This window comes from Neltuma alba, unplaced genomic scaffold (assembly GCF_004799145.2).
Source record: "Neltuma alba isolate B1F8T4 unplaced genomic scaffold, ASM479914v2 tig00010758_pilon, whole genome shotgun sequence".
In the NCBI taxonomy this organism is placed as follows: domain Eukaryota; kingdom Viridiplantae; phylum Streptophyta; class Magnoliopsida; order Fabales; family Fabaceae; genus Neltuma; species Neltuma alba.
This window is the reverse complement of record NW_021635583.1, coordinates 167,233-189,664: the sequence shown is the minus strand read 5'-3', so window position 1 is coordinate 189,664 and position 22,432 is coordinate 167,233. Positions and strand designations below refer to the sequence as shown.

Here is a 22,432-nt window from a genome sequence, read left to right as displayed (position 1 = left end):
AAAATAAAAGTTGCTAACGGCGTCGTTTGACCAAAAAATTCCTTTTTTTGGGGGGAAAAAAGACACACAAAAAAAAAGTTGCTAACGGCGTCGTTTGACCCACATCGAATCGAACCAGCGAGCGTTTGCAGAAGCAGCAAGTCGAGAACCAGCCAGGGTTCGCAGTTCAATGAGAAACACTTGGGTGGGGTGTCGCGCAGGGAGTGATGAGGATTGCATTGGACACGGAGGAGACGAACTCGGAGCCGACGCGCTCAGCAACGCCAAAAGAAGTTGAATGGGTTCCACTTGAGAAACACCCGGTCTTCGTCGCTACGAATAACTCCATAGACGGCGATTCCGGCACTGCATTTTCCCGAAATCTCGTGGCCTGGGATGGATCCTCTCGCCTCTATTTCTGGGAGCCTAAGACCAACTGCCTTCATCGTCTGTCTCTTCGACTGGGCGAGCCTGAGCCTACTTCTATACTTGCTGCTTCCCCTTCTAAGGTCCTCCTCACTCTCGACGCAGTTGCTACATTAGGTTTCGCTTTTGTGTACCGTCCTGTTCCTAAGAAAGTGTTTGAGCTTAAAACCTATGACTTCAAGCTAGGAGTAGAATGAGGGAGTTGTGGCAGTTGGATTAGTGGAAATAGAGTTCGAAGACCGATAAGAATGGAGAATTTAAGATGAAAACTTTAAATTCTTGATCCCATTTCAAGGTTTAAGCACATGCCTGAGCTTCGATGCGGAATGGCTAGTCTTTAACACTAGAGCATGATAATGGTGTTTACATGTCTTCTAACAATTTCATTTTATTTTTAAGAAATGCTGTTCAAAATTGAACTTGAACAAATTATCCTGCAAAAATCTTAACTTTTGGTAACGAGAAATTTTTTAGTGATAAGTTCAACATAGACTGAGTATGCTCAAGAGTCCTTATCATGTGGTACTGGAAGTATGGGCTAACAGTGTACGATGAAAAACCATTATGGAGTAGATACGACGACACTAACCCTCTAACTATTTGTGTTTGCATTATATAACACGTAAAAGACTAAATAGCTGAAGCAGGATTAAATTGGCCATTCACCATTGGATGGAAAATTCTGGCGTGCGATTTGGTGAAATTCGATGGGTCATGGTATATTAGCGACTTATAATTTTAATTCGTATAGTGTTTAATAGTACAGAGTCTGGAACTTTGTGAATTATGTGATACCGTTCTGCAGACTTGGGTAGGCCTTTGTTCCTGTTTGTTTTATTTCTGACTTGGAGGCTATGAGATGATGGTCGAAAAAGTTTATACTCTGAGTCAAATTAATAACACGAGTTTTAAATGCTAAAGCTTTATAACAAAAGCTACAATAACTCGTTTATTTTTCTATACATTTGATTTGAACTGCTTAATTAATAATGCCAATACTTTGATAGGTATTGCGAGCAGATGTGGAGATCAACTTTGCTATCCACAAAATCTCTATCAACAGGAATGGATCAGCGTTACTTCTTTTTGGCTCTGAAAGACTGTGTGTTATGTATCTGTATGGACGTACATCCAAAAAGGATGTTAATCTGATTTGCAGGTACAGATAGAAATAAAAATGAGTTTTCTGTTTGAACCTTGTGCAACTAGCAATAGGGACACAGACACGTGTAGCTAATTTCAATGTTTCATTCTTCCCATGAATAGAACTTTATACTATTGTATTTATCTGCATCCATTCTGGTTATCTTGTGTCTCTTTTGTGCTATTCGCTTGTTAGATGAATTAGATATTTCCGCTATCTATTTCTGACGTTTAATTTTAGAATTGAACTTTAAGATACACCACATAATTAGAAATTAGATGTTTACCTTGGGCGTAGTTCCCTGATGTCAAAGTGTGGAGCTTTATCTTGCCATCTTAGAGAGTTGTATCTCACATATATACATTACCATTATTATTAAACTGCTTTTGGGGCATCCTATCACAGGACTATTATGATTGGTTCACAAACATATTCCAAGAGTAGCAATGACATACGTGTGCTAAAAGCTTTATGGCATCCATATAGTGATTGTCATGTGGGAATCCTTTCTTCTGACTCTGTTTTCAGGTATGTTTTATTGTTTTTTGCTGTTTTATGCTTCTTCTTCTTTTTTTTTTTTTTTGGGATCGATATTATTGTAGACGCTTTTTTGAAGATTCTAATGGCTTGAATGTTGAGTGCAGAGCCAGTGTTCATCCTGGCTTATGTAGACCCAAGAAGACATTAACATAGAACCTAAAGACATGAAGGAATTCATAATGAGCTGTAACATAAAACGTCTTGGAATATATTTTTTACTCAGGTTGAGGGACAAGTTGTACTTGAAAATTATTCAAACGAATCCCTTAGTGATTATTTCTTACTTTGGAGCAATGAAATAATATCGATAATATGTTGAACAAAGTGCCAATGGTCTAGCAATTCGATGCCTCGTACCATTTAATTAACATATTTAATAGGCTCCTAAGTTTGTTCTTAGATGAACAAAGTCCGGTTGAAGTTTGAAGATGTTAAAAATGTAACTCTAATGGGGCGGCTTGGGCAGCATGAGATGCCTAAGTCACACATTGAATACCATGAGATACTCAATGGGGGTATAAGTTGTTTTTTTCCCCCTTGCTTACTTTTGGTGGAGGGTTCCCCATCCCATCTGAGTGCCTATCAATTGCTGTTACTAAATTTCTCTGAAAAGGCCTACCTACAAAGGTTTCTGATTGGTGAGAAAGCTGAGTGCAGTGTCACAAGTTGCAATTATCATGATGTGGGCTCTTCAAGGAGCCATTTGACGGGGACTTAGTCAGTATGGGATGCTTAGCATGGAATACTCAATGGGTATTTAAGTGGGCTAGTTTTTGCACCTCAATAGCTTGCTTTCTGGGAGGATTCTCTGTCTCTTCACTCTGTTATTCAAATCTTGCCCTTGACATGAGCCATGGCATTAAGTATAATTCAGCATCCTCCCGTCCTTTGTATTTCTTAACAAAATGTCATTTTGGCTGTTTAATGTTCAGTTGTCTTTGCAATGTTTTTACTGACAATTTATTTTCATATTTACTAGTCAAACTTCTCTGAATAAAAAAGTTGTGTTGAAACCCTCGTGTCTTTTCCTTTCTTTTTTCATAATATATCTTCATTTCTTGGTTGAGTAAGGTTGAAGCTGCACATCTTTATTTTAATTGGTACTTATATTGTCTTTTGGGCATTTTATTTGTCAACCCATTCTTGTAGGCTTTTTAATTTGGCTTTGGATCCTTTGCAACCTGAGCAAGAATATTATCTGCAGCCTGTGGATCCAGGCAGATCCAGAAGTGCTTCATCAATGCTTCCAGTGGATTTTTCTTTTGGCGGTGACCACTTGTGGGACAAGTTTAGTGTAAGTTCTGCTGATATTCTGATCACTTAAACATATTTTTTACTCGTAATCCACCTTTCAGCTTTAAAATTGATGGGACTCATTGGCCTGGATTTTGTTAATCTTTACTTTTGGTGCATATTTTCATTTGAGTCAAGTAAAATTTATTTAATTCAGTCCAATTCTATCTTACATTTTCTCAATGGAAAAATTCTGTGTCATCATTAGCCGCAACTATATTTCCAGAATTGATGGAATCCACCTATGTGGCTCTTACACGGTTAAATAGGATCATAGGTTGCTGTTCAGTTCCTTTTCAGGCCAGAAAGGCTTATTTTTCTGCTTTGAAGTCCCCAGATTTGAGACTTTTGGGTTCTTCTCTTCCATTTCACAAAAATATGCAAGGTTGAAGCAGAAAAGGCAACGATCCCTTCTTTGTTCATCAAATTTCAGATTTGCAGATAAAATGAAAGATGAGTATGAGTCGGGGGAGGATTTGCATAGGAAGGAAGCAGGTCAATATGGCTGTGGTTCCAGTTTCAATGGAGCAGAAGGCTTGGTGACTAAGATGCCTCATTTAAAAAATAAAAAATAAAAGAGAAAAAAAGAAAAAAAGAAAAAAAAAGCCAAAGCCATTTTGGCATAAAGAAGTGTTGAGTATGCTATATTCATCACTCTAGTTAATGGTGCTATGGATTAGGATAACACTGACACTTCACTCTAGAAAACTGTACTGTATACTTTTCATTTCTATCTTTGCAGAGTTTGTCATCTCATCTGTTTGAACATTTGGTACCACGAGTTTTTTTAAATTATTTTAAAATTTTATTTTAGCATACTATAATGGTGTTGCTTATCGCTTTTTACCACGCATTTTATCATAATTGGTTTCCCTCTCTAAATATGTCCTGCCATTAGTGACTCTGATGTTATTAAAATTTTACTATGCTGTGTCTTGATCTGTAATCTACATTTCTAGAAATGTTACTCTTTTAGAAGGAGCTTCAATGTCTGCAGTTCATTGCTTAACCAATAAAAACTTATTCTCTATTTTGTACATTAGTGGCTTAACAGCTTTACTATTGTTTTAAACTTTTTTGTGCTATTGAGCAGGTATTTATTTTGTTTGGTGATGGAGCTATCTACATCCTTTGCCCAGTTGTTCCATTTGGAAGGTATCATATGCTTCATGTTCTATAAGTTTCTATCTTCTTTCCCTCAAATGTGTCATTATGATATATGAATAAACATATCATGTCATTGATCTGAATCTATTACACATGTCACTGTGTATGTATCGCTTGATACATGAGTGAGTGTTGAGTTGAGGTAGACTAGCCACCACATAGACTATATGCCAACAAAATGTTACCACTGTCAATTTGTTGAACGGCAGAGATACCCCTTCCCAGACCATCTGAAAAAGTTTATCATTCCTGTGCGATGATCTCCTTTTTGCCAAGCAAATAATGCAATAAAGACGAGCATTTGAAGAGTCTAATATCATGGGAACAAAACTTTTAGAGAGCCTTTCTATTCGAAGTTTTCCTGTATGATGGAAGAGGATTGGAAATAGAACATTTCTGGTTTTTATTCTCTAGAGCAAAGAAAATACGGTAACAACACTCGTAGCATATTAAGATATTAGCTGATTTGTGAACAATTGAGTTCATTGAGAATTGCGTCAAACTATAGAAATCACTTGTGGATTTGACAGCACATCTTGAATGAGGTAATCAATCACGCTTATTATGGTGAGGACTTGGACCACAATTTAATTTGTTCCAACCTTTAAGCATTGGGCTTTAGTTTCCACTTTTAGAACTGAGAATGTGAAAGCTGGTTAGTTATTATTGTTAGAATCATTGATTTAACTGTTGTTTTCCTAGGCAGGGCTTTTTCTGTTGTACAGGTTGAAACTTTTGAATTTTAATTTCATCGTCCGCTAGTATTGCCAATATGTCCTCTTATCATTTGAGATGCAGCACTGTTGCCTTAGCCATTTGTAGATGCTAAATAATATAGTATAAATTGATGATTTGATGCCATTATTTTGTTTAAATTGATTGTATGCTATTCATTAATGCTCCTAGTTTTGTGTGATTGATGTTTTCCTTTTACTTATCTGCAGTCTCTTCAAATCAGAATCTGTGCTAGAAATATACAATGATGCTCATACGTTTGGGCTCAAATCTGCAAACTCTAGAGCCATTAGTAATTCAAAATTGGCAATCTCATGGTTGGAAGCGACATTCCCTGAGTTACAAAATCAAGAGACAGAAGAGAACATGTCTATGCAAAGAGCTCATGCTTATGCTCAATTTGATGCATCTCTTACCCTGCAGGTATGCATATATTTTTAGTCGCACTCCTATAAGTTGCCTAAATTGCCTTTGTCATTTGGCCATTTGTTGAAATGTATGATTAGACCATACTTCTTTGATTTTCTAGGGACCTCTTCGAAGAGTAGGTCAGGGTGGGGATGAAGATTCAGTTGGTCGCAGTGCAGAATGTGAAGGCCGTGCGGTTAGTCTTCTTTATGATCTTGTCAGCAAAGACACAATATTGGTAACTTCTTGGAGTGGCGGGCAATTACAGATAGATGCTCTGGCTGATGAGATCCAGCCTGTGTGGAGTGCTGATAGTTCTCCACGTCTTCGAGTTGATTCCCATGACCATATTCTTGGCCTTGCCATGATTTGTGAGTCAATAACTGGTGGCCTGCCTGAGAAGATTGATCATGCTGTATGGTTGGGCAATCCACCACCACTTCTGAGACTGGCTATTGTTGACTTGGCTCTGCCTCGGAGGGCGGAAAGTGGTTACAATATTGCATTGTTTGTGGATCCTCTTATGCCAGAAAGAATATATTCCCTTCATGATGGAGGTATTGATTCAATAGTGTTGCATTTCCTTCCATTCACAAGTCAGGCGAATGGCAAGGATGACACCATGAGAACTCCTTCTGTGCATCCTGTTCTAAATACATGTCAGAGTGGGAGCACCACAGCATCTCCTCTTTGTGGTTTTGCATCTTTGTCAGATTCTTTTGGATATTCATGGATTGTGGCAGTCACTCTTTCTCAAGAGTGCATTGTGCTAGAGACAAAAACGTGGAACCTGTTGCTGCCACCAAATGTTGGTATGGAGGAAAAACCCATTCAATTGGAAGATGAATCAGAAGAGAGAGACATCCCAACTATCATTAGCAAAGAATTACTTAGTGGGCCTAGGACGGTACTTGTTCCTCAAGCGTCTCCAACCTTGCGTTCCATTTCACCTGATTCAATTGAAGGCAGATCAGCATTGCATCAGTATTTCAAGCTTTTTCATGAAACTTATGTGGAGTATGCGCATAAGGTAAGAATATCAAAATGTATTGATTACCACCATATCCTCATTATGACTGAATTTTTCATCCTTCAAGAAAGGTGCAGTCTAAGTTACTTTATTCGTTGTGGGCTTTTAACATGACTATGCTGTTATTTCTTTTTCCATTTTTTTGTTATTTTCTCTTCTAAATGAGTCAAATAGATGCTGGATATATATGAGTATTGGCTCCAACTGAATTTTTCATCCTTCAAGAAAGGTGCAGTCTAAGTTACTTTATTCGTTGTGGGCTTTTAACATGACTATGCTGTTATTTCTTTTTCCATTTTTTTGTTATTTTCTCTTCTAAATGAGTCAAATAGATGCTGGATATATATGAGTATTGGCTCCAACTGAATTATTAAGCTCTAGTTCGAGTTCAATAATACCCATGCAGTGAGTTAACTTAGTGTACGGAACTGACCATAGAATGCCTTATATGGAGAAGAAATTTATTGATGATATGCATCAATCTTTGTTTAAGCACATCACTTTAAGGATCATGTGTCAGAGTTGGTGTATCATCAGCAAATTATATCAATTTTGGGATAGTTCATCATCACAACTGCTGTTTGGGGATGTATTCTATGATAAGGCGACCATAATTTGAACCAGGCTTTGCTTAGTTTTTAACTGTTGTCCTTGCTATTCTCCCTCACCGATTAGGTGTACTTGGAACTCAAGCATCATGCTCCTCAGTTGAAGAAAATCATTGATGACCAACATGATCGTTTGGCTGATGCACAGCAGAAGCTTTTGAAAGTTGCGGAGAAGCAGCCATTATTAGAGAAAAGAATAGATCGTGCAGTTCAAATGCATAGTTCTTTGGAAGAGCGCTTGCAACAATTAAGGAAGTTACCTGGTGCTCACAACAAGCCATTATCTAGGGCCGAGCAACAATTCAAGTCTGAGCTTGGTAATGGATGTTACATCCCATGAAAGTTTCAGTCTCTTTTGCTTGCTTGCCTGCCCTCTCTGCATTAGCTGTAGCAATACCTCTCTCCCCAAAATTATGAAGGGCTTAGTTGATTTACTTTTGTTTTCTGTTTGCAGACCACTTCAGGGAAGTTGAGTTGGATGCTTTGCATTCTTCTGTTGATGCTCTAAGTGCTAGGCTGAGGAGGTTTCTGCAATCATCCAAAGCCAATAGCCACCAAAAGCAAATAACAGGTAGGAAGAGTCATGTTGACAAGGCCCAGAAATCGATGCTCAAATCATCGCTTGAAAAACTTTCCCTTTTAAATAGTGAGAATACGAGAAAGGTTAAGGTTGTTGAGTCCCTCTTGAGAACACGGGAAAAAGGTCGTAGGGAATCAAGCGTTCCTAGACCTTGATCCTCTTGTTTGTAACAAGATTGAAGCACTACTTATGTTAGGGCTTGTAATTTGGGATTAGTAGGAATACTCTAACTGGCCTTGTCATGCGCCTCTTCTAACAGAACCTGCAAAACTTAGACGCAAGAAAACCTGCAAGCACAGGTTATAAGTTTCCACTACACTCTGCCTGTTCCAAGAAGAGTGGAAAATCTTAATTACAGATCACATGGCATCGAGCATTGTTGCATATTATGTGCTCCAACATCCTTTTTTGGAAAGGCAGAGCAGAGAAATGCCATAGCTGATGTAACCTTACCTTTTGAGCTGGGCGGTATCCATTCTTTTTATTGGGGTTTGCTAAAGAAGCTTCACTGGAATCTTCTTGGAGGCTACGCCTGCGTGCGAACAGTGGGGTTTGATCAGACTAGTGAAGGCGGGCCAGTATGTACTACGACTGATTCTTCGGCTGATAAGAGCAGTCCTGTCCAAATTTTTTTTGGCAAACGCAGTCTGGTAATTAAAGTAATATTTCCACATTACTTCTACGGAATCTTTTTCGTTGATATATAAATATTGTAGCGTTAGAGGTTAAGATACATGATATTTGGATTACAAAAAAAAAAAAATCCCCTGGTAATTTGCACTCGGCTTAAAAAGTTGTATTAATGGCAAGTTGGCTAGGTATTTATGGGCCGAATACAAAGTTTTGGGTAAGCGCATGTTTTGATGGTCTGTTTACCTTGCGGTTTGGAGAATGATAACTTGGATTTCTGTTTGCTCCTTCACTTTTCACGTCTTCAAGATACCTCTGCTTCTGATATTTTTGGGAAGGAATTCTTCTATTTCCCTCACGAATTCCATTTGGAAATTATATATATAAATATATATTTCAGTCTTCTAGTAACAATGGATAGATAATAAATTGGTCCATTAACAGAAACAGAACTGAGAAACTAAAAAATTATAATACCACAAGTTATAACAATAATAAAATTATTTTGGTAAAAATTATGTTTACAATGAAAGAAATTACACAATATTAAAGTAATTACAGTGGATTAAGAAAAAAAGGAGATCGTGGCCCCAAACTCAATACCATAAATACACATGCCACTTGTATAACATATACCATAAAACACACACACATGCATGGTTAAGTAGGTGCAACCGAGCGTCCGCCACGAGTATACAGGAAATGTGGATGGAGCGCGGGTATTTGGGAAGTTGCAGAGACGAGTAGGTGGCTTTTTCAAGGATGTTAGCTGTGAACAGGACTTGCTTGCTAGCATTAACTAGCAATGAACATATACATTTAATTAAACACTAAAACTACCATTATACATATAATTATGATTATAATATTTATTATAACGTGGCATTGCACTGATCATCAAGGCTCATGAACAGCTACAATCTCAATTCTCACTGCTAAATCTTGTGTGTTAGGCATTCTATCCCCTACGTACGTACGTGCTGTTCATTGCACTTTACAATCTCGTCGGCCCTCTTTCTCTGCGCTTCACTATGATTGGATACCTCTTCTGCGTCCTCGTTGTTGGAAAAAACACCACCTTGTCTTCCTCCGCTGCTTCCCACCTGCCATCACATTAGAGAAAACAACAGGAAAAAAAAATGACACTTATCGTTAAGACTGATCTAGTTACCGCACTTTGTAATCAGAAAAAGTAGTGTCTGAATTGAATAATGACCTGAAACGAGTGATCATGCGGTGAAGGAAGACAGAGAGAACAACCCTAGCAAGCTCATAGCCAGGGCACAGCCTTGGCCCTCCTCCAAATGGTGTATATACATTTCCTGGGCTTGCTGCTTCCGAGTTATTCTGTTCAATTTCATATATATAAGAAACCCAAGTGATGAAACAAAACACAACAAATAAAAATGGAGCTAAAAAGAGAGAGGTTTACCTGCCACCTCCATGGATTGAAGGTTCGAGCATCTTTGAAATGGTCTGGGTTCAGATGCACAGCACGGAATGATGCAAACACCTTCCACCCCTTAGGAATTGTATAACCTATATTTCGTACCACAAAATTTTAGTTGGTACATTGAAAAATAATGTCCATATGTGTCTCATATGTTACGAATAACTACAAGAGCTTTAACTTTGCATAATGGTCACCTTTTATATTGACGTCCGTCATGGCCCTCCTGAAAATCCCACCGATTATGTTAGCCATGCGCAGAGTCTCATTCACAACCTGAATACCACACCCCAGAAAACAAGAAGAGGGGATTATATACACATATATTTTTATGTACATTTATATATTATATAACATTAAACAAACGAATGAAAGAAGGTTTTGATGTTGTCTGTATGTGGAATACACTCACACATTGAGTAAACGCCATTGACTTGTAATCACTCCACTCCACAGCAGCTTCTGCATCCCCCTTCTTCGCTCTGATCTGATCATGCTCTTCCTAAAACCACCACCAAATCCTCCCATTAAACTCTTAATCACAAGGCAAATTATCAATTAATTAGCTTGATTAAATCTCTAACAACTTGTGGGCTTTGTTGGAATACAACCCTGGCACGATAAAAAGGAAACCAAAAAAGTGATACAGATACAGATGAGTTGGCAAAACCCAAAAGCTGTCCTAGGAATCAGAGAAAGCACAACGTTATCAAACCGCTTAATTAAACTTAGCAACCCGCATAATAAAATCATTCAAGTGTGATCTTGGAGCATTAATTAATATTTAATACGCGCCGTTGGATTTGACAAAGGCCTTGAAAGCTGAAACCACCACCGCACGATATCCCATAGTATTTATTAGGTATGCGTCAAAGGACACAGCTTCACAGCAGAACAAGTTTAAGCTTGAGCACTTGAGAAGAATCCAATATTTTGAAAGGAAAAAAAAACAAAAAATCAAAAAAAATTGGTATTTGTTTTTAACCTGAAAATTTAGTGTACTTTATTTGCAAAATTACAGATGGGTAACAAATATAGGAATGGGAGAAGGAAGGGGTCAAGAAACATGTGTGATCAGAGACTCTGACACGACCGATTTTATTTTTTTCTGCAGAATTGATTTTTGGGGACTTTGTCATCTTGACAAAAACCCCTCAGCGTGCAGTTTGGATGTAATAATTTTGTCCCTTTGGCTCGACATTCGTGTCTTCTTCTTTGACTTTACGACATGTACTTCCCCTCCTGCTTTTGACCTTCTTTATTTTTTATCTTTGAAGCAACCTTGATTAATTTCATAAAAATGAACCCCCAAAACAAAGATATTTTAATTTAAATTTGTTAATCTAATCTCAGCTTCTTACAGGAAGAGTTGCCACACACAACTATCCGCTTTTTACTGCAATGCGTCCACAGTAAAATATCTGTTTTAGAAATTTTATAATTAGGATCGAGGTTAATATAAAATATTTAGTTGTGGATAAATATATCGCGTGTCCGAAAGTATGAATATGATATTTATGATCTTTTTAACCACAGTGAAAAGTGAAGAATGTAGACTTTTTTGACAGAGGTAGGATTGATGTTACCTTGAGCTGAGCCAAAGCGAGAGGAGTCTCGGTGAGGAACTTGACGGCGAGGGTCATGATGGTAGAGGTGGTCTCGTAGCCGGCGACGAGCAAGGCGATCATGAAATCAACGATCTGCTCGTCGGAGAAGTGGTCGCCGGAGGCCATGAGTGCCCCGAGCATGTCGGATCTGGCGCGATTGTCATTCCTGCGCTCCCTGACGATGAGCGTGAGGGCCTCGGCGACCTTAGTCCTGGCCCTGATGGCTCGGCGGTAGGTGGCGGAGAAGAGAGGCAGAGGCAGCGTGAAGAAGCCTTCGATCACCATCACGTACTGTTTCCTCAGACTCTCCGTCCACTCCCCCGGATCGAAGCTCATCAGTTGCTTCATCGTTAGCTCGAACGTTATCTGCAACACACATTTTCCTTCTTCATCACTTTCAAATCACCAAAGCACGCATTACACAATGTGATTCTCGTTATACACACACACGTGTGTGTATTCATGAACTAAAATTCAAAAATTAAAAAAAATTAAATACGGAAAATACATATATAATACTATAGCATGTGACGCTCAAAGGCATGTTATCCTTAATATGCAAATTATTATTTTTAGCCGTAAACTGTGCTTTTGGTGGGTTCTATATGGGCTTAACGTGGGGCTTCTATGCAAATACCACGGATTTTAACATATTAATTAAACGGGGGGAATTATTTTAATTGAAAACTAAAGCCATAATCAACCAAATTTTCTTTTAAAAAAATAAATTAAAAAGAAGGCGGGGGGAAGGGAGGGGGGAAAGAGGGTGTTTTTAGTCCTTACTGGACCACCACCAGCTCCAACAGTCCCAAGCCCCATGTGATGGCCATCGAGATGGACTCGGACGATCCAGGACCGAGTCGAACCGGTAGAGTTGGTCGAGTTATAAAGATTTGGGAAAGTTGGTGATTTGTGATTGAGAAGAAAGGAAATGAATTAAGGCGGGGAAGGAGGGGTTACCTTCTTGGCCTCCTCCATGAGGAAGACCCGATCGGTCCAGGCATCCAGGTTGAGCCGGATCAGCCGGTCTATATCGACCAAGAGATGATCCTTGATGATGGCGGAGTTTGCGAAGCTCATGGTGAGCGAGTGCATTCTCTTGTGAAGGCCACCTTTCATCAGCAGAAGCGAGTGCTTGCCCAGAAGGTTCGATATCGAACCGGGGTAGCTACAATCGAACAGCTTCCCCTCGTTCAGCAGAATGAAACGGTTCGTCTCTGGGTCCGCCGAGAACACCGTCGGCTCCCCAAATATGTGCGTCGTGAATATCGCCCCGTACCGGTTCACCCGCTTGTCGACGAAAGGCTCCGGGTTCTCACTCTTGTAGGCGGAGATGAGCTGAAGCGTCTCGCCGATAAAAGGCAGGCCTAAGCTCCCCGGCGGCAGATGGAGCTTCCGGTAGCGGCTCCGCCGGAGGAGGAAGAGGAAAACGGTGAAGACGGCGGCAAAGAAAAGTAGTGAGAGAAAAGAAGCCATGGGAATATACAGAAGAAGAGAAAGGCGCTAATATATATATATACTGTGCGTATATGTTTGTGTATGTATAGATATGTTTAATAAATACAGAAAAGATGAAAGGTTTTAAAGTTTCAAGAGAGGGGCAGTAATGGAGGAGGGAGGGAGTATATGGCAAGAATCTAAAAGCGGGAAGAGGGAGGGAAGGATGTGGGATATTTTGGTATCTGACAGCCTTTCTTCTCTCTAAACACACCTTCTCCTTTATGTTTCTCGGGAGATTTAAAAGGCAAGGACTTTTGGACACAGTATGGGAAAACCTCCTTTTATTCCTTCTTTTGTTTGCCTCTCTTTGAACTTTTTCTGGTTGTAAAAATCGAGTTCGTTTTAATTGTTATAACTTTTTCAGGTTTAAAAAGCTGAGTTTGTTTTCATGGTTGTCTTTCTTTAAAGGCTTAATATAATATATTTTAATTTTGATTTCTTAAATTGTGAATCATAAATTTTAATTTTTTAAATTTTTTTATTTAAAATATTAGTTCCTATAATTTAGTAAAAACTTATATCAGTTTATTTCTTAAATGACTAAAACTTATTACTTCAAATTTAAAAAACTAAAACTAAAATAACAGAAAAATTAAGGAATCAAATATTATATTAACACTCTGATTAACTTCCATGTTCTATTTTTTTTATGATTAATTTTTTTCTTGCCAACTTCTTTATTATTAAATATTTGGTCATATAGCTGATGGATCCATTTTCTCAATTAAAAAGGCATGTAAGATTACAAAATAGATCTAACTCATCAACTCCCATTTATAAGAGAGTTCTATTTCTTTTCTTTCTTTTTCTTTTTTTCTGGCCAAGAGACAAGAAAGCTCTACGCTACCGGGCTATAAGGTATATTTGATATGTTAATTTCAAAACATAGCAAAATAATTTTTTATATGACAAAAAATTTCTAGATGGGAGTAAGACGTAGGAGATGTTTGAATAAAAATAAAATCATATTTTTAAAAGTAATTTTATAACATACAAAATAAATAAGTGTATAAAAAAAATTTGTCTCAATTTATGTAAAAGTACTTTTTAAAAGTATTTTTGTGTTAGCACAAACACCTCCTTAATAATAAACCCAGGTGACCTTGATTGTGACGAAATTATTTGACCAATATACTTTCGCGTTTTTAAAATTTAAAATTTGTGAGTTCAATTTAGCGTGCTTATATTAGTTCTAGATTTTTGTTCGCTTTTTATTAAATCACTGGACACTAATAACTCATATTAGACCCTAATTTTTTTCATGAAAAAATTGGATGAACTTTTTGAATTTGTCACATCTCATACCAAATATAAATCACAAACACACATCTTATACATATAAAGAAAATTAGTTAAAGTCAGTTTTGTGTTTTAAATTGGCTAAAGTCATTTAAAAATCTTTTTTTCCAATCTTGTTTCACCGCGCATGGCTATTTTTAGGCATAAAAACATGGTTTTTTCCCGGAAAATGAGAAAAAAAATACTTCATTAAAAGTTTTATTTGTATACAAATTTTGCAAAGTATTATTTATGTACAAAATTTTATTAAGTCATTCTCACAGATAAAATTTTTAATAGCCCCCAATTTTTGTGGGTCAAAATTGTGGAGTGATGGGATTCCAAAAGTGGTAGTATGATTTATGAAATAAGTTAAAGAAGTTCATGCACATATGTAACGTGGGGGAGAGGTAGTGCTTATATGAAACAAGTAAAATGATTAGTGGGTTTACTTCAGCACAGTAAATATCTGATTATGCTGTGTCCTGACCCCATTCGTTGCATTTGTATAATTTTATTATTGCTTCCACGGAATATTTAATCTTCCTTCTACCCCTTCTTCTTCATCATATCCTTTCCCCCTTATATTTCTCATTTCTCCTCTCCATTGCAAACAATCATACGTATGGCTTATATTAGCCAGTATATTACAATTTACTCCCTCCCTTTCAGGAAGCTGCTGGTTTTGAAATTCCTAGAAGAATAGTCATCACTTAATTGTACTGGGCTTGACCCCTTTTCTTTCACCGGGGAAAAAAAAAAAGGATCAAATTACATAATTCTTCAGTTTTTTCATCGTTTAATGCTCAAGGTGGGAAAATTCTTTTATACAGTTATTATTGGAGGTGTATCAGAAAAAATATTATTTATTCCTCGTTTTATGATTTATTTCTTTAATTACATCGATTCAATATTTCTTTAATTACATCGATTCAATATATTTTTTAAATTTACAAAGCCTTCAAACATCCCACAAGGCTTTAACACAAATTACTACGTATAAATATCATTATATAAAAAATTATACTCCTCTAGTCCTAAATATGCTTAGGACCAGAAAAATGGGTTCTATAAAAAATTATATAAAAAATTATAAATATCACTACAAAATGGGTTCTATATTTTGTAATGTAAATTACACTATAAAAAGAATCATATATTTAGGACCAGAAGAGTACCATTCATCACAAGCCATATGCAAATGTAGGGTCAATCTAGTCTTAAAATTATTCTTAAATTTTAATAGAACCACATAGATCTCCCTAGCATTTTCCAAACGCACGCAACACGCTTTCAAATATGACATTAAAAACATTAAAAATTTTCCGTAGTTTACTTATTTCATCCTATTTATAAGATATAGAGGATGTTTTTGTTGATCCTATTTATAAGGTAATTCATTAAATTTTTAATATACTATTTTTTCATTTATTTATTATTAGATATTTTTTAGAAGATGTATATATTAAATAAGAATAAAGTTAAAAAAAATTGTTATATTTTAATAAAGAGTTAGTCTAGTTTAAGATTTTTCTCAGTTTATGTGAAATATGGTACTTTATAAATAGAACTAAAGAAATATTATTTATTTTTCAGATGAAGGCTGGGGTTTTGAAAATTTAACAGTAGTGTGGATATTTTATTTTAAAGAGAGATTTGTGTAAACTTTAGAATTGAAAGAAATCTGTATGCTACTGCCAACGCAACAAAATACAAGATCCCTCTAATTTGCTCTAAAATTAAATATTTGTGAAATATTTTTGTCAAGCTGGTTAATTAGTTAGGATAGTTAATTAACAAAACTAATTAACCATATTTCCATTGCATCAGGAGCATCTTGGTGGTTTAGTGAACAAAATTAACCTTTAGCTTGAACTTTCCTTTCGATGCCTCATATTAATGAAGGGTTAATCTAAATTAATTGCCTGGTGACACATTGGGAATATCCGTTGATCGGAATTTTGAGGCCTATTGCTTTCTAACCAATATGTTTAATGTTCAGTTTTTTCGGGTCAAATTAAATGTCCACACACAAATGACCTAAATCCAGTATTAGCTTTCGAGGTTTTTTTTTTTTTTACCAGAAAGTACTGGTCTTAATATAAGACTTTATTTGACATTTATTTTTGTCCTAAATATAAGATCTCAGTCTACTTTGTCTCTTACATTTATACATTTTTTTTCAAGGTAGTCCTTTTAACAATAGTAATTATAGCCAGTATACTTGATTAATATGGATATTTTAGAAAAGACAATACATATTGATCACAAATAACTAATTTAACTTCTTTTCTTAATATCCGTAAATTAGTTAACTAGCTCTTATAATTAGGACCAGAGGTAGTACTACTCTCTCATGTTTATATTGTAAACTTCAAGTAACTAGTTCACGGATAACGAATAATTAGTTAAAAATATATTTTTATTTTTAAATATACTCATATAATAAATGAGAAATGAAAGAGAATGTGTGAAAAAATTTGATAAGAAAAATTATGACAAAAGAGAGAAAATAGATAATTAAAGGTAAGATTAAAAAAATGCATTAAGTGTTAAACAAACACCAAAATTAAAGTTTATTATAAAATAAATTGCACACCTCTTCCCATTTGAAATTGATAAATAGAAGCCGGGGAGTACTTTAAAGTTCACGGCAGGCGTGATGCGAATTTAGGCATCCTTTCTTGCCACTTGGGACGCTTGGGATAGACAAATATATATCACATATATAATCATGTTTATCAAAAAATATCACACAATTTGCAGACACGTGTCATACACTTAATGTAAATTCAGGCACCAACATAAGTTGGTCCTAGTGACTAATGAAACGAGTTTTAACTTTTCGTTATTTAAATACGAAATCCCAAATTCAAATTTATGTAAATGCAAAAAACGTACTCCTCCGGTCCTAATTATAAGACCCAATTGACTTATTTGAAGAGATTAAAGAAGTAAGTTAAGTTGGTTATTTATAATAAATAAGTGTTGTCATTCCTAAAATATCCTTGCTAATTAAGTATATTGGTTAAAACTATCATTATTAGAAGGATTATCTTGGAAAAAAATACATAAATATAAGAGAGAAAATGGATTGGGTCTTATAATTAGGACCAAATAAAAAGTCAAATTGGGTCTTATAATAAGGACCGGAGGAGTATTTGATAGAGTTTAATAAATGTTTGCGCTTTTACTTTTGATGTTTTTAGAGAGATTAGTTTTTAATGTTCACTGTGAATGCTCTTACAAAGAAGAATTATATTTGAGGAGAATTATTAAGAAGTAATTGAAAAAATTTAATTACTAAAAAATTTTAATGACAAATGATCAGTTTAAATTTGTTGTCATATTCTATTCTAGAATTTGTTACTGTTTTCTCTTCACGCTTGTAGATGGATTTTAAGGTAATTAATTCTATTTTTGGGTCTTAAATGTAATTCTCTCTTATATTTATTGTATGAAATAATTATCGTGCGGACTTTGTCATAGGTACGAGTCACGTTTGTCCATATGCTTCCCAAATTAGAAAATGAAACGTGGAAAACGATGACGAGTTATATAACCCTCATTTATTTTAACAGCAACTTTCACAGTTTTTTGTCTATTAATAATTAACCATTAAGCATGTCAACTGTTGTCAGTCCGCGATTTTCAGTAAAACAAAAATGTCATTTTTTGTGAATGATAGAAAAATCGTAATATATTAATTTCAAAGTCCTCCTCAAATAACCTGCAGCTGGTATTAAAATGACATTAGTATTATTTTTCATTAATTTCAAGTCCATGATATTATTGGAAACATGTAACTATTACTCAAAGATACATTATTCAATATTTTGGATTAGTTTGCTTTGCTAATTAGCAGAGTACTAATAAGTAGCTTTGATCTCCACCAAAATCAAAATAATTGTAAAACACATCAACAAAAATACATAATGGTCTTGCTTTTGTCAAAACTGATGAATTATCAATTTCAGGTTTACTTAGAATGGTTTATAAGCAGCTTTTCAATAATGACTTACGGAATACTACCTCCAGTCCTTAATATAAAATTTTTTTGATATTCAATTCGGTTCTAAATATAAGACCTAAATATATTTTGTCTCTCATGTTTATCTTTTTTTCCTTCAAAGTAGTCCTTATAATAGTTGCGCATGTATGTAGTTCTAACTAATACACATGATTAGTAATGATATTTTACGGAAGATAACACATATTCATTACAAATAGTTAACTTACCAAAATTTTTTAATCTAATCGAATTAGTCATTTAGCTCTTTTATGAAAGACTGAAAGTGGTATGAGAGAAATTTGATCTTCACTTACATATAAAACATGTTGATAAACTTAATGATTTGTTAGTGCTTGTTTGAATTAACGGTGAACAACTATGATTTTAGATAATCATGAATTTTATATAAATAACACTAATTATAAATGACATTGGTTAATCGTGATTTTTGTTTGGATTTTTTTTATAAGTGATTTTAAGAACTGTAATTATGTTTGGTTTTCATTTATTAAAATCACTCATAGATGTATAATTACCAAAAAGGGTATAAAGTTAATAAAGTTGTTTACATTTTCATAATTATTATATTTAATAATAAATTTTATTAAATATAATTTCATAAATGATATGAATATTTAAATATTATTTTTATTTTAAAATTATTATTTAAATAACTTACAAAATTTATGTGTAGTGCAAACATTAAATAAGAGACACCATATAAATAAGCGAAAATTTTTAAAAAAAAATGATTAGCAATTTTAATGACACAATGTAAACCTTATCTCAGGCAACACCATGTTTTCAAATTTCCAGGGGAAAAAAAAAAAAGGTGCGTCTCGCACCAAGACTGCATAATGTCACCAAATTCATGATGCCCTCCCTCGACCAGCCTCTGATGTCTCTGTATTCCGCTGCGCTTGGAAGAACAGAGATTACGATTATTCAACAAGGCAGTCCTTCGCGAGAGCATGGTGAGGACCGGAGATTGTAAATTCGTGAGAATAAGATTAGTAAATTCTGACTTGCATAAAAAAAAAGTGAACAAATAAAGAAGAAGGAAGCATACTTTTGATTACTTGATTGATATGAGACGACGTGACGACGGCCTTTTAAGAATAAATTTGAAGTCGTTTAGGTTAAAAAATTTTAAGCAAGATATGCTGAGATAATATTCAAGGAGAGGTTTTTGAAAAAGTATGAGAGGACAGATTAGAGAAAATTTAGTTGTTAAAAATTGATCGAGATTCTTCAAACATATAAGTTACTATTTGTTGTTTATCCTAAAAATACAATAAAAGAGTAAAATCACGATTTATCGAGATTTTATAAATTTACCCAAACAAGATAAACAGGCTTCATAATTATTTATTTGAATTTAAATAAGTTTAATTGAAATCCCACCAATTAACCAAACATGTTCCAATCATACTCTCTCTCCCTTCCCCCCCAACACACGCACATAAAGGTGATGGTGAACTGCCAGGGAGGAAGGTTCTAAGAAGATAACATTAGAAACAGAGGGAGCCACACGGGTGAGGTATGACAATGGAATCAATGCAATGAACAATTGCAACGTTCTTGCCATCATGATTACGCGCTCAGCCACATACACACCTGGTCCCCACATTTGAACCATTTTCTTCTTTTCAGCATGGCATAAAGTTACAAGTAGAATCAAACTCATAATACTATGAAATTTTAAGGCCACTGATATTTTAGCCACTCTCAAGTAACTGAATGCTGTTTATTTTATTTTATTTTTCAAACTATACTTCCAATTTAATATTTTTATTTAACATTTAGTTTATTTTCTTCATAATTAAAATTTAATAGTGAAAAATCCCATCAATCTCTCTGAAATTACTCGTCAAACAACCTGTTCACTACATAATACTCCAATTTTCAATTTAATTGATGCTCACATTATATTACACTTCAAATGTGTTTGAGGAAAAATGATATGGAATGTTATCTTACCAGTATTGTTGTCAAACTCGCGAGTTGACTTTCTGAATTTAACGTTTTTATGTTTTCAGCTAACAAAATCGTGTCGACTCATTCTTAAACTGTTGATAATTGTAAATTCGGTTAAACTTATGAGTTCATTTACCGAGTTTACTGTTTTTACATTTTTAGCTTATAAAATCGTATCAACTCGCTCTTAAACTCGTGCTAAATTTTTAGATTTGATTATATTTAGTAACTTTATATATGAATTTTATAAAAAAAAATTTGTTGAATGTGATAAATTATGAACATTGATGGATATAATTTCAATTATTTAAATTTAAAATATATTTAAATAAAATTATTCTCATTTTTTATACATTAATTATTTGATTATATACTTTTAATATCAGTTTATTAATAAAAGTAAACTCTTCTGAGTTCATGATTTGAGTTTACGATTCGAATATATATTATTATTACGAGTTTATTTAAACTCGTGAGTTTGACAACCTTCCTTACCAGTGATACAAAACATTGATTGACTTGGACTTGGATATTAATATTAAAAAAAATCAAATATTGAATCGTTATTTTGTGGTGCAAAGATCAAAACCTTAGACACTGGAGTACTTACATTCCCATACTATCCTTATCGCCTCACTTGGCGTCATGTGACAATTAATTTTTCTTGCTAAAATGTAGATATCTTTTTATTAGAGACAGTCCTATTTAAAATAATATAAGGTATTAAATGTGACGATTAAATTAAGTAAAGGGAATAATTCTTTGGGCATGCGCGACTTGTCCCAATCTTTTAAGAGGGCACATGTGCAAATATTAATGACACCAACATTCTGTTTTTACGAAACTAGTACCAATCTTGCTGGAGGAAAAAAAAGCCCTACTATTTTTTTTAAAAATAATTATCTTGTCAGAGCAAATTTGAACATTATCAGAATCAATTGAGAATAAATATTTTAAAAATAGTTTTCTGCATTGGTGCACACTAAAATCAACGCTCACGAATCTAATACCATCTTTCAAAGTCATAATATATTGATGAAAATTATTATTTTGGGAGAAAATTAAAGTAGATTCATTGGGGAAAAATTTTGAAGTGACGTGGTCGATTTTCAATACAGAATCTAGTTTGTAACTTTAACTTGAATTACCAACTAGGATCCGAAGTAGTATGCGGTTTACTGAGAAAAGCACTAAAGTAATCATTTATAATTATAACAATAAGTTAATGGATTCTATAGGTAGATTCGGGATTTAGAGACAGATTTTGTGCCCACGATTGACGGGATCTTGGACAAAATTTAATCCTGTTTTGTTTGAGAGAGGTTTTCGCTTTTTAAAATTCTAAGATGGATTACGATGTTCTCTCAAATCCAAATTTGTTGCCGCAATATTGGAATCAACCATGCACTTTCTTTATTAATTATATTTCTTTTGTTTCATTTTTGTGTATTAATCTACACTAATTGCATCGGTTTGACCACCAACATAAACTAATACTGCTATATAAATTAAGCTATAGTCAAATACATAGCTTGATTTTTAACTTTTTTAATACACTTCAGGAATTCATGACATGCTTATAATAATATACTTGTTTGATTCACTTTTAGACCCAATTATTGGCCGTTCACAAACTCGCTTATATCGCATTGCTCAGTATACTATAGACACAGGAAAAAAATCGAACGAATAAAATTCAGAATATTTAGGCACTGTTCCTAAAAAAAAAAGAAAAAGGAAAAACATTAGGGGGACTACGTTAGAAAAATTGTTATCCATAGAAGTCGTAATCAGAGGATATATGATCCACGTGTGAGATGACAGTGCGTGGCTATCAGACAAATTAAATTTTTGGTTTTAGTGTATGTCAATATTAATTACTTCCACATTCTCTTATGGCCCATTTCGGAATAATATGCTTTTCATTGGCCACCCCGTATTAATCAAACCATCAGAAATATGCACTATTTATATACTATGCAGCTGTAAAAAGAAAAAGGGGAAAAAAGAAACTCTCTTTGGAAATTTTCTTGACCAGAATGATGTTAATACTGGTATAGTTAAGTTT

At 34.7% G+C, this 22,432-nt stretch overlaps 2 protein-coding genes across 3 annotated transcripts; one reads left to right on the top strand and one right to left on the bottom strand.

Annotated features, from left to right (window-relative positions):
- Positions 1-147: 147 nt before the first annotated feature.
- Positions 148-8,636, top strand: LOC114758854 (nuclear pore complex protein NUP88). The gene is made up of 9 exons (XM_028947943.1): positions 148-488; positions 1,413-1,564; positions 1,955-2,077; positions 3,239-3,383; positions 4,476-4,537; positions 5,494-5,707; positions 5,814-6,722; positions 7,398-7,647; positions 7,785-8,636. Exons 1-9 carry the CDS (start codon positions 207-209, stop codon positions 8,063-8,065), a joined length of 2,418 nt encoding a protein of 805 aa, XP_028803776.1. The 5' UTR covers positions 148-206; the 3' UTR covers positions 8,066-8,636.
- A 357-nt stretch (positions 8,637-8,993) lies between these two features.
- LOC114758835 (cytochrome P450 90A1) lies at positions 8,994-13,307 on the bottom strand. 2 transcript variants are annotated; one of them, XM_028947922.1, is made up of 8 exons: positions 12,558-13,307; positions 11,577-11,963; positions 10,403-10,492; positions 10,188-10,266; positions 9,973-10,079; positions 9,757-9,887; positions 9,518-9,643; positions 8,994-9,309 (listed from the first exon to the last, which is right to left on the bottom strand). In XM_028947922.1, the coding sequence occupies exons 1-7, from the start codon at positions 13,071-13,073 to the stop codon at positions 9,535-9,537; spliced, it is 1,419 nt and encodes a 472-aa protein (XP_028803755.1). In that variant the 5' UTR covers positions 13,074-13,307; the 3' UTR covers positions 8,994-9,309; positions 9,518-9,534. The 2 variants fall into 2 exon arrangements, with proteins under 2 accessions (XP_028803755.1, XP_028803754.1); XM_028947921.1 differs by having other exon boundaries at positions 9,306-9,643.
- Positions 13,308-22,432: the final 9,125 nt, after the last annotated feature.

Coding starts and splice junctions, on each gene's coding strand:
- LOC114758854 (XM_028947943.1), top strand. CDS start 207: ATGAGGATTGCATTGGACACGGAGGAGACGAACTCGGAGCCGACGCGC. Junction 3,384..4,475: donor ACTTGTGGGACAAGTTTAGT/GTAAGTTCTGCT, acceptor GCTATTGAGCAG/GTATTTATTTTGTTTGGTGA. Junction 4,538..5,493: donor CCAGTTGTTCCATTTGGAAG/GTATCATATGCT, acceptor ACTTATCTGCAG/TCTCTTCAAATCAGAATCTG.
- LOC114758835 (XM_028947922.1), bottom strand. CDS start 13,073: ATGGCTTCTTTTCTCTCACTACTTTTCTTTGCCGCCGTCTTCACCGTT. Junction 10,493..11,576: donor TCGCTTTGGCTCAGCTCAAG/GTAACATCAATC, acceptor TGGTGGTTTTAG/GAAGAGCATGATCAGATCAG. Junction 10,267..10,402: donor CAATGGCGTTTACTCAATGT/GTGAGTGTATTC, acceptor TGTGGTATTCAG/GTTGTGAATGAGACTCTGCG.